This window comes from Eptatretus burgeri, chromosome 3 (assembly GCF_056783735.1).
Source record: "Eptatretus burgeri isolate ZD-2024b chromosome 3, Ebu_testis_v1, whole genome shotgun sequence".
NCBI lineage: Eukaryota > Metazoa > Chordata > Myxini > Myxiniformes > Myxinidae > Eptatretus > Eptatretus burgeri.
In genome coordinates this window covers 116,515,334-116,528,122 of record NC_140963.1, presented here as the reverse complement: position 1 = coordinate 116,528,122, position 12,789 = coordinate 116,515,334, and the positions used below count along the sequence as shown (strand labels likewise).

Here is a 12,789-nt window from a genome sequence, read left to right as displayed (position 1 = left end):
TCCAAGCAACTCCAAAGTCAGCACAGTCGTCCATTGTTTTTGTTTTTTTTTGTATACCTTGTCGAGGCTCATACGAGAGCTAACACACAACGCACACCAAGGGGGGTGGGAGTGGAAGGACAACATAGTGGGGAACAGAGACATTAGGTGATCTGTGGCAGGGGAGGGATGGGGTGGGGAACATGGGGAATACAAGATGGATATTACAGGGACTTTCAGGAAGGAAAGCAGGGAATTTGAAGGAGGTGAGTTTGGGGTGGATTAACAGAGTTGAAAAGATTGAGGATTTGGATGGGGGACGATAAGAGGTGGTGGTGAACAGCTGTTTTGAAGGCCTGGAGGGAAGAATGGGGTTGAACAGAGTGACGGAGTTTATTCCAAAGGTGGGAAAAAAGAGTAATGAAAGAGTGAAGGTGAGCAGTTATTTGTGATTTTGGTAGTTTTACCAGAAGGGGGTTGTTGGCAGACTTTGAACGCCATGCGGAAATATGGTGGGATCAAATTGCAGACAGAGCAGGGGGGTGGGGGTGAGACTGGAGAGGAGACGGTAGAAGACAGAAAGACCAACGATCTGCCTGCGGTGAGAGCTTGAGAGGCACAAAGACTCAGCCTCATCGCGGGAGATGCCAATGATCCAAAATGCCTTGGTTTCCACAGCGTGAAGCCAAGAAAGGTGGGAGGCAGGAGCACGAGCCCAGATGAGAAAGCAGTACTCCATCAGGCTCTGGACGAAAGCTTTGTATGTGGTCAGGAGCTCAGGTGAGAAGGACTTTGCACGACGGAGGATTCCCAGTCGGCGACTGGCTTTGGAGGCCAGGTTGGAAATGTGGCTTTCCCAGGAAAGATCATGGCAGATGGTGACACCCAGAAGCTTGAAAGAAAGGACTTCTTCAAAAGGATTGTTGAGAAAGTAGAGGGAGGGTGGTTTTCCAAACGGTCCTTTCGGAGAGACAAAGTGAGTGTGAGATTTGTCCGGATTGAAAGACACGTTCCACGTGTTGGACCAGTTTGTGATTTTTTTTCCTAGATCTGCAGTGAGCGAAGAAGCTGCTGCTTTCCGGTCTGAGGGATGACAGATGGTACAGTAGAGGGTGGAGTCATCAGCAAAGGGATAAAGACGATTTTCCAGAGAGTCGGAGAGAGCGTTGATGAAGAACAGGGCCCAGAACGCTGCCTTGAGGAACTCAAGTCTTGACAGGAAGAGGGGATGAAAGAACTCCATATGGGGCCACACGTTGATTGTGACAGGAGAGGAAGTCTGTGAGCCATGAGTGGAAATGGCCTTGGATGCCATTGGAAGAGGGGTTGGTGTGCAGGGCATGGTGCCAGACCATTAATGTCAAAGGCACGCGATACATCTCGGGATATGGTTCTGATTTCATGTCCGGCATTGAGGACCTCCATCCATTATTGGGAGAGCAGAAGTAACATATCCAGGGTGGAGTGACCTGGTCTGAAGCCAAATTGATGATCAGAAATCAAGCCATTGGAGAAGAGGAAGGATTTCATGTCTGAAGCGTGATGGATTCCATAACCTTGCTGATTATTGAGAGAAGGCTGATTGGTCTGTAGTTGCAGGGATCTGTTTTTGCACCTTTTTATGCAGGGCAGTAATGTTTGCTGATTTCCAAGCAGATGATAGATGACCTTGAGCAAATGAGAGGGTGAATAGAACAGACAGAGGGTGAGCTAGAGCAGAGGAGCAGGTTTTTAGGACACGTGGGCTGATGCCGTCTGGACCGGTTGCAGAATCTGAGTCGAGGTTTGACAGCAGGCTCTCCACTTTGTCGGACGAAAAGGACACAGAGCCCAGGGACAGTTGGGTGTGACTGGGTAAGGTCGGTTCAGAAAGCGATGGGTTTCGGACACAATATTTTGATGCAAACACAGAGTTTAGGCATTCAGCCTTTTCACGTGCGGTATCAGCAGTGCTGCCATTTAAGGAAAGGGAGGGGATGGAGGGGGAACATACACCAGAAACAGATTTGATTGGATGCCACCAGGATTTGGAGGAGGGAGAGAGGTTTGAGAGTACAGACTTGAGCTTAGAAAGATGTTGTTTTCTGGCTCTCGTGAGGGTAGATACACACTTGTTCGGAGCTTTATGGAAGGAACTGTGATTATCCTCAGTTGGGTTTAGCTATCCATGAAGCAAAGGCAAATTGTTTCAGGACAACTGCCTCGCCACAAGCTTCAGTGAACCATGGGTGGGAGGAAGGGTAGGACAACTAAAGACGAGAGGGGATATATATATATATATATATATATATATATATATATATATATATATATATATATATATATATATATATATATATATATATATATATATATATATCTGTGCATGAGGGAGAGCAAGTTTCTCTGAAAGAATTCCCAGGATGAGTTGAAGTTGGAGAAAGTAGCTATAGGAGACCAGTCTAGAAGTTTGATGGCTACTTGGATACCCTGCCAGTCGGCTTGAGTGGAATGCCAGACTCGACGGCACTGAGGTGGTTCTCTGAGTACAGCCAGAGAGATGTCCACTTTGACAAGCACGTGGTCAGAAGAACCGATTGGAGCGGAGGAAGAGCAGCAGATATTGTCAGGGAAATTTGTCAAAATCAGATCCAGAAGAGATAGAGTACCATTGGTTGAGATCTGGATCGGGAAATTGACCGATTGAGTCAGTCCCAATGAGTCGCAGAAAGCTTTTCCTGAGGTGCCATGACAGGTGAGAGAGGTACCCACACCTAGTCAACTGGATGATGACAACTGAAGTCACCACATGTGAGGAAGAGAGAGTTCGAATGAGAAGATAGAAGTTGGTCCATGTTTTCGGATAGTGAGGTGTAAATGGAGTCATCACTGTTTGGTGGACGGTACAGTACATATATAAACATGAGGTGGGAGTGGAGGGGAAGCCATAGCCAGAGGTATTCCTGGGGATGTGGGGGAGTGAGGGCAGTGCATGGAGAATGAGGAATAGTCTTTTATGAAGGGAGAAACTCCTCCACCAGGACGAGGCTCAGGTCTGTCATACCGCAGGAGGGAGTAACCAGGGAGAGATAATTGGGAGTCAGACACGTCTTGGGGGAGGAAAGTTTCTGTTCGGCAGATTATGTCTGGTTTGTCAGTGGCAACCTGTCTGGAAAATATGTAAGGTTTGAGCGAAGGCTCCGGATATTTGAGGTCCACACTTGATGAAGAGGGAGGGGAGGAGGCTTTGGGTGCAGGGGATGGGAGGGGAGGGGGAGGATAGGACAAGGGTGGGGAGGGGGAGTAAGGAGAGTTGTTGAAAGAGTGTAGGGGATTGCAGAAGAGCTTTGGGAGGGGGCTGGATGAGGATGAGAAAAGGCTCTGTGGTGCTGGGGGAGAGGGGGGGCAAGAGAGGGGGCAGAAGGCAGTTGAGGATTTGAGGAGGTGGAGTGATGATATGGAGGTGAGAGGGCAGGGGAAGGAGGCAGCCTTGTGGATGTGAGGGGGGGAAACTTTGAAGGGGGTGAGTGAGGGGGGGTGAATGGTGGGACAAAGGTGAGGGGGGGGGTTTTGAGAAAGGTGAGAGGGAGGCTTGGAGGGAGAAGAGTGTGATGGTTGCTTTGAGAGGGAGGAGTGAGAGGAGTGAGTTTGCACTGAAGTTGGAAAAAATGAATGGTTGATGGAAAGCGAACATTCATAGCAAACTGGAGTTTATAAAATTTTTAGGTCAGAGATGCGATTAAAGACATTTCTTGATGGATGCAATAAAGGCAAATTCAGAGACTAGAGAGAAGAAATGCTGTAACAGTTGGATTTTTTTCGGCAGGGTATGAAGGAAAGGTCGAATTGAGAGCAGTCTGCTGAAATAGAAGAAGAGTCGTGAATTATGATACAGTAATGAGAAGCACACATGTGAAAAAGGAAGATGAAGCATTATAAGAAATCATTTTTATTGTTATTATTATTATTATTTTTGAGTTTTCATAAGATTAGGTCATGGAAAGCTTGCAGAAAAATCATGAGGTGAATGGTGAATTTGAATTGGTAAACGCAGAGGGTGGAAACTGATCACGTGGTTACAGGGGAAGCACTTGATGATGGGAGGTGCACAGTAAAAAGTGTTTATTTATTTATTTTAAATAAGGATTGCATAACATTCGGAAAAGGAAAGGTTGAAGTAAAATAGTGGAGGTGTTTGGTGAATTTGGAACGGTAAACGCAGTGAAGGTGATGGATCGATGAAAAGTATCAGGACGAGTAGAGAGACACGTGGTTACAGGAGGTGTATGGAAAGAAAGAATACAAGGAAGATTGTTCTTTTTTGATGGATTTTTAAGAAGAATGGGTAAGATTCGGGAATGGAAGGTTGAAGGAATAAATTGTGAAGGTAATGGCGAGAGTAGGTCAGCTCAAGTAGAATAAAGATGGTGTGCCGGCAGGAGGAAGAAGAAGAAGAAGAAGCAGAGGTAGAAGAATAATAATAAGGATCGGGACCGTGGGGATGCAGGAAGAAAGGTAGTTTTTTTTCTTTTGAGTTTAAGACAAGAAACAGAGTTTAGTTGGGAGGGATGGGGACATTGGGAAAGTGGGGAAAATAGGAATTTAAGGTAATAGGGAGAGAATACAAATAAAAACGATCGTACACCTGGAGGGGAAGGATGGGTAGTCCTCAAAGAACCCGGTAAGACAAGGACGGCAAAAACTCACAAAATAGCACGATTTTTGAAACAAAACCGAACAAGGAACATACAGTAACATGGAGGTGAGAAAATAAACAGTTAAACCGTAACAGATAACGACCAGAAACTTAACTTTGAGAAAGTCGGCAGAAACCTCTGAGAGAAACCTGCAATTGCTGCAAATCTAGAACTGGAAGTGTAAAAGTAAAAATAATTCTCAATAAAAGTAAAATTATGTTTAAATTCAGCCTGTGTTGCAACCCTTTGTATAAGAATGGTGGGTGTGGTTTTCTTTGGAAATTCCTGGGGCAAGCTGAGGAAAAATGTGTGGGGTAGGACCTAACTGGAAATGATGTAAGTGGGTGTGGCTTGGGGAAAGTGGGCGTGGTTTAGGTAAAAGTGGGTGTGTCTAATGAAAAAATGATATGTGGCTCAACAGGTGGTCAGACAAGGGCATAAAGAGAGCTTTATCATTTCATCTCTACTCAACAAAGATACTTAAACCAAGAAATAGTACTTGATGGTGATTAATTAAATAAATATTCGTTGGTTCGCTGTTTGAGTACATATGTGAATCGTGTGCAAAACCATCCCCTCCCCCTCCCCCTCCTTTCTCCTCCCGCACACTAAGTACTTTGTCTATTGAGAATTTAATATTTGTTAATGGCTTCGTTGGGGAAGGGAGAAATGGGAGGAAATTTTGGGGGACTTGCGTGCCGGTCAAAGTGCGTGCGTGCGCGCGCGCGGTTATAACCACGGGCACCGCGAGGTAATAGTATTAACAGGAAATGGCACGAACCAACTCCTCTTCCACAGATATTTCCTTGAGCCTGATTTTCATTCAGGAACACAACAATTATGGTTAACCATGTTGACATAGCTGCTCTTTCATCGAGATGCTGAGAAATATGTTTAAAAGATTGTTTGAATCAGATTTCATGCTAGCAATGGTTGTTGAAAGTGCCCTGCGAGCCGAACCAAAAAAGTGGAAACAAACACGGAGTACATATGCAAAAGGCCTCATTTAGCATTCATCACTTCATTTTGAAAGTCCTGTATGTGGTGTAGGAACCCTTGTTAACACCCGAAATCCCTACCCTCCATGGTGCTGTTTTACAAGTTGAATCTTAAAAATTGTAATGCCATTCAGTCCTTCAGGTCCGCCTTGGGCCTCACACCTGTGTTTTGTGATTTAGTTATCGTAGGCCCAAACTTTACCTGGATCTGCATCTCAAGAATTAATTTTAAGAACTTCTTGAAATTTTGGTACCAATTTGCCACTCGTGTCTTGATTATTATCTGATTGCTTTGATGGATGTTCAATCACTTTTGCAGGCTACAAGCAGAAAAACCTGAAGAAGTCGTTGCTCAAAATGTCAACACAAGTTGGCTCCAGCAGTGTCCGCAAGGACGTTTGGTGAAGGCCTTGATCGAAGAACTAGAGAGCTTAACAGGACAACAAGGTGCTTGTGTGCTCGTGCATATTATAAATCGATTGACCTGTGAAAAATTGAATAAATGCTCCTGTCTTTTTATAACACTAACTCATGGTTAAGGCCCGGTCACACCTTGACGTTTTAGCCAACGTATGCCGATTTTTGAATTTTTTTTCTAAAACGCTGGCACACGTTGAATACGTTATGGGTAAGTTTTGATAACATTGAGAGCACGCTGAAAAACACTGCCATACGTCGTTGTACGTTGGCTTTAAACGTTGTACTTTTTGGTTGTCCTCAAATTTTTTCATGCTTGAAATTTCATGACGTATGCCGGCGTATGACTCACACGTTCCGCTACGTTGGCCACAAGTTGTATGCACGGTCTGCGATCGTTGACAGACGTCAACACATGCTACTTATAAGTTAATCATAAATTGAGACACGCCGAGGTAATGTTTAGCGTACCCGAAACTTATTTCTAACCTATGATTAACGTGTTGTTGGCACGTTACGCGATCGTTGCCACACATCGACAGACGTTACTTTTAAGTTACTCATAGGCTGAAAGACGTCGGTATAATGGATCGTCCTTGCGTCAGCGTCCACGGCCACGGCCAGGACACTTATTTGCAGCATTCTTCAAACTTTTCTTGGGCATGACGAGGATGTTCACACTTCGATGTCTAGCTTGGCTATGATTCCAATTGTCCATCGGCAGCGTCTATTTAAAATAGTCGAGTTTGAGCGTTTTAACACGTTCAGAAGAAACGCTTCAAATTTCCAAACCCCAGCGTCAAAAAACAAAGGCGAGTGACAGCAATTTAAATCGTTCATTGTAAACAATGAAAATAGCTGAGTGGTACCGTTTAAAAGTCGTTGAGTGTAAAAAAAAATCCAATTGTTGAGCGCAAGCGTCTACTTTCAATAGTGGAGATGCAGCCATTTAAATCGTTGAGTTTATCATTTAAATCGTTAAATCGTTAAACGTAAGGACGATCCATCATAACCCACACCCTCCCCCTCACACTCACCTACTACTGCCAACATGAACAAACTACTTCTAATACTGATACTGATACTGTTACTGCTGACATGGACATCGACTCAAAAAGGACTCGAAAACACTGTTGGGTTTCCCTTTTATGAACACCATTTTTATATACCAATTCCCAAAATCGCTGGGAACACGTCTTTATATGGCAGTTGTAAGCTAGAAACACGTTCATTTATTTTTTTTTGTCGACCGGAAGACGTCATTGGAATACGTCTACATACGTCGATGTGTGTTGGGACTACGTAAAGAATTGGTTCAAAGCACGTCAAACATAAGTTAGAAATAAGTTTCGCGTAAAAAGACATTACCGTGACGTGTTTCGACTTATGAGTAGCTTATAAGTAGCCTTTGTGGACGTGTGTAAGCGTCCACATATCGTGTGTAAAACTTATCCCCATCGCATGTGGAACGTGTGTCATACGCAGAGTACGTCGTAAAATTTTGAACATGTTTAAAATTTCCTGACGTACTCTACTTACTACGACGTATGATAGCGTACTTTAGCGTTCTACTCGCGTATACCAAACTTACTCATACCGTATTTGACGTGCCCCAACGTTTTAGACACATTTTTCTTTGGTCGGCAAACGCTGGCAAGATCGCCAAGGTGTGACCGCGATGTTGACACTTCCATTTCTACGGCAGTTATGATTCGAATCGTTGTGCGTCAGCCTTTTAATAGGCTACGTCACGACATCGTCGGCGATGCGTGCAACGCGCTATGCCTAAGTTAGACTATCGTTGGGCATCGGTTGTGTAGGCCGACAACAGGTTCAGCATTCGTTGGTATAAGTTATCTATAACACAACGAAACGTTCTGTGTCCGTTACCAATGCGTTATACGTAACACCAAGTCGCTATGAATACGTCCGAATCTTTAAAAAAAAAACATCAAAAGTTCAACGTAAGCCAGCGTTTTAGATACATTTTAATACGTTGCCATCGCTGGCTAAATCGTCAAGGTGTGACCGGGCCTTAACATCCACTATATCACCAACTGTATTGCACAAATAATGGATGCAACAATTAATTTCTCTTCTGCTTCAGCTCACTACTGCCCCCAAGGAGAGAATCTATTTTTAAAAAAAGAACTTTTTTTTTTTAATGAAAGCTTCAACTTTGTATTCAGACAAGGCTCAGTTTGTTGGAGGGGAAGTATTTGAGGAGCCCCCGCAAGAACGTTTGTCATTGTGTGCATGGCATGCACTCTGGTGGGAGGACAATTGACAATAGTTACACTTTATATCAGCCACCAGCTCGATTGTGCGAAGGAGATCAACATGGGTAAATAAGTTGTAATCCATACCAAGCCATCTTTTTTTTTTTTCATCACTTTTGGATTTGGGTTACTTTGGCTGTAAGGTGTAATAAAATCGAAGTACTGAAATGATGCAGCTTCTAGGTTTGAAATTTATCACCTTTAGTGCTTCATTATAGGAGAGATGAAGGATCATAATAATTGGCAGCCTTGGTCCTCAATACTACAGAATTGTAGGAACAACCACTTTGGTGAAGATCCGCATCTAAATACGAGAATTTTTTCGGTGATTGTTCTCCATTGAGAGATGTGGCCAAAAGCGATGAACAGCATGGTATTTCAAAGAGTGGTGGATGTATTGTGATTAAACTTGGTGGAAGAGTTGGGTCGATGACGAGAACAAGCTGGTTTAGATTTTGGTGAAGGGTCCGGATGCAGATCCGGCCAATCGGTGGGCTACAAAACGTAAACTGTTCTGCCTGGTGAAGGGATGCATTCTACCGAGTGCCATTCCAGTTTATATTTGCTTATTTGGGGGGTATAAAGTATACCTGGCTTTTATATTTGTATATTCTGGGAAAAGAAAGCACAACCATCATTGGATTTGAGTTCTGTTCCCTTTATTGATCAATTTATTCATTTTGGGCTGGCAAACGATCACTGTCAAATAGTTGGATTTGAAAGGGCATTAATTGGGGTAATGTAACCTGTTTGACTGTCTTTTATTTTACCTTTACATTTTGAGGATCCTTTGGAAGTAGTTTGTCATGCAATCAGGCAAAAAAAAGTGTTGTTGAAGATGCTCCTGCATCAAGTTGGTCACTCTGCTCCCAGTCAATACACTGCATGACATTAATGCATTTTGATTACATGTACAACTTAATGCACCACGTAAATAACTTTAACGATTGACCACGCCTTTCAGCAGCACTTTCATATCTTGATCTTTTGCTTTCACAGATGACCTTCCTTTCTCTTTGTGAAGATGAGCAAAGAAGAAATTTACCCAATTTAACTCTTGAGCCATGGTAAACGAGTAAGTTGAGATGACAAAGCCTATGTTTGTTGCAGGTTGTAGTGATACACGATCATCACGCCTTGTCGGGCATTTGGAGGACTCAATATTCCAGTTGACTTTATTGTCATCCGCCAGCACAGCGGAACATTCGTCGTTGGCCTGGCTTCGGAAGGAGAATGAAGAATTGCGACGGTGAGCTGCTGTTTTCGATGGATGACATTTTTGCTGAACTTGCTTTCCTTGTCCTATAAAACAACATGAACATTGTATGACAGTGTTGCATCTACAGTAAATGCATGGCATATATATATATATATATATATATATATATATATATATATATATATATATATATAGATATATATATGTATGTATGTATGTATGTATGTATGTATATATATATATATATACCGTGGTGCCCCCAGAATCCGAACGCCCCATTGAACAAATTGGAATCCGAACAATTTTTTCGAGAAAATTTTGCCCTAAAAACCGAACACATTTTCGAAAACCAAACACAACGTGGCGTTCATGTTTGTTCACATGTCTCCCCCACCTGTTCGACTTGCATCTTCGCGCTTTGTTCATTCAGTTCGTCGGTGGAAGGACTCGTGAAAGCATCTCTCGTGTGTCGATCGCTACTTTACCTCGTGTTTTCACCTTGATTTGTGCATTTTTTTTCAATTATCACCCTTGTGCATTCACCATGGCACCCAAGAAGAGCAGTGAAGCAAATAGGAATAAGAGGAAGTCTGTGAGAACGACAATTGAGTTGAAGAAAGAACTTATCGCTAAGCATGAGAACGGTACACGTGTGTCTGATCTCGCTGCCATGTTCGAGCTGCCGAAATCGACCGTGTGTAGGATTCTGAAAAATAAAGAAACGATAAAAGCTCGAAAACCCGTCATGAAGCGAACTCATTCAATGGACCCTCTGATGAATCGGCTTTAACGAACTCAACCTTTTTTTTCGTGAGCATGGTAGTGACGTCATGCTGCGTCACCCAATCGCTTCACCTCTTGATTCTCTCCCGTGGAACTGTGCAGTGAAAACGGCATTTTTGTGTCTCCACAAAGTGTACTGAGATATAAAACACCATTTGGTGCTTCATGGTTAATTACATACCTCCACCAGGCTGAACAGTTTACGTTTTGGATCCCAATGTCCACTGATAGGCTGGAGCTGCATCCAGACCTGATAGAAGAAGCGACAACGCTCCTGCTCAGCCCCCAGGTTTGGAATGAGATTCATGACCCAGAAAAGGTCATTCACTCATCTTATTTTACCTTAAACATGGGTAATTTCAGTTGAAAGTGTCTTGAAAGTGGGTTTTCTTGGGGTCCAGGAACGGATTAATTCACTTTCCATTATTTCTTATTGGGAAAATAGTTTTGGAACCCGAACAGCCTCTTGGAACGAATTAAATTCGGATTCTGGGGGCACCACTAATATATATATATATATATATATATATATATATATATATATATATATATATATATATATATATATATATATATATATATATATATATATATATATATATATATATATATATATATATATATATATATATACATACACAGTTCTGGAAAAAAAATATATATATATATATATATACCACTCCAAAAAATTTTTTATTCAGCATCTCTACATGTATGGCAGCCATTCCATTCCAGTGTCTGTTGAATTCCAACACAGGCTCACCTCATTCTACTTGGTGAGGTACTTATTAGGTGATCAACTGAACCGAATCTTATTTAGCAAGGAAAAGTATAAAAACCAATGCTGTGGGTCATCACTATCCTCTTGCAATAGGACCAGCTGGATGGCAAAAACAGTGCCAGAAGTACTTCAAAAGTAATTGGAATCAAAAAAATGACTATTGACCATGCCAAAAGAGTTGAAAAGAAAAGTTTTGAGTGAGGAAAAAGAAAGATTCAATTCTGGCTTTACGGGCAGAGGGATACAGTGAGCGTCACGTTGCTTCCATCCTTAAAATTTCAAAGACGGCGGTTCATAAGAACAAGGTCAAGCAGCAGACATTGGGGACAACAAAGCTACAGACTGGCAGAGGGTGAAAACGACTTTCCGCTGACCAGGATGACCGCCAACTCATTCAAATGTCACTCAACAACCGTAGGATGACATCAAGTGACCTACAAAAAAATGGCAAATGGCAGCTGGGGTGAAGTGCATGGCGATGATGGTTCGAAACAGGCTCCGAGGGACAGTGCTGAAGTCGTGCAAAGCTCGACATAAAGCCCTTCATAAATGAGAAGCAAAGAAGAGCCAGGCTGAGGTTTGCAAAAGACCATAATGATTGGACTGTAGCGGACTGGAGAAAGGTCATCTTCTCTGATGAGTCCAATTTTCAGCTTTGCCCAACTCCTGTTCGTCTAATGGTTAGACGGAGACCTCGCGAGGCCTACAAGCCACAGTGTCTCGCACCCACTGTGAAATTTGGTGGAGGATCGGTGATGATCTGGGGGTGCTTCAGCAAGGCTGGAATCGGGCAGATTTGTCTTTGTAAAGGACTCGTGAATCAAGCCACGTACAAGGTTGTCCTGGAAGAACACTTGCTTCCTTCTGCTCTGACAATGTTCCCCAACTCTGAGGATTGGTTTTTCCAGCAGGACAATGCTCCATGCCACACAGCCAGGTCAATCAAGGTGTAGATGGAGGACCATCAGATCAAGACCCTGTCATGGCCAGCCCAATCTCCAGACCTGAACCCCATTGAAAACCTCTGGAATGTGAGGAAGATGGATGGTCACAAGCCATCAAACAAAGCCGAGCTGCTTGAATTTTTTGCGCCAGGAGTGGCATAAAGTCACCCAACAGCAATGCGAAAGACTGGTGGAGAGCATGCCAAGACGTATGAAAGCTGTGATTGAAAATCAGGGTTATTCCACAAAATATTGATTTCTGAACTCTTCCTAAGTTAAAACATGAGTATTGTGTTGTTTTTAAAAATGAATATGAACTTGCTTTGTTTGTGTTATTTGAGGTCTGAAAACACTGAATCTTTGTGTTGTTATTTTGATCAGTTGTCATTTTCTGCAAATAAATGCTCTAAATGACAATATTTTTATTCGGAACTTGGGAGAAATGTTGTCAGTCAGGTCAGGTATGGGAGCATGTGCCAAAACAGCGCGTCGCTGCGTCCACTATCCGCCGGTACTCCAGGGGCCTCCGTCTGGCCATCCCCCAGGCAGATGCCAGGCCCATCCCCATATCCTTGAGATGATGGTCAACTTGCAGCAACCACGAGGCATGTGGTCGGCCCACTGGTCTCCTCCACTCATGAGACTCCCTCGCTGAGAGAATCTGGTAAGCAGGATCAGCGTCAGGAAAACGAGCCACATGTCCATACAGCCGC

The 12,789-nt window shown here is 43.1% G+C and overlaps 1 protein-coding gene across 1 annotated transcript in view; it reads left to right on the top strand.

Annotated features, from left to right (window-relative positions):
• The window catches only part of CCDC14 (coiled-coil domain containing 14), a 95,689-nt gene that overhangs the window by 51,579 nt on the left and 31,321 nt on the right, over positions 1–12,789 (top strand). Inside the window, 2 exon segments of the mRNA XM_085875208.1 lie at positions 5,973–6,100; positions 9,460–9,598. Coding sequence (XP_085731334.1) covers positions 5,973–6,100; positions 9,460–9,598 — 267 coding nt within the window.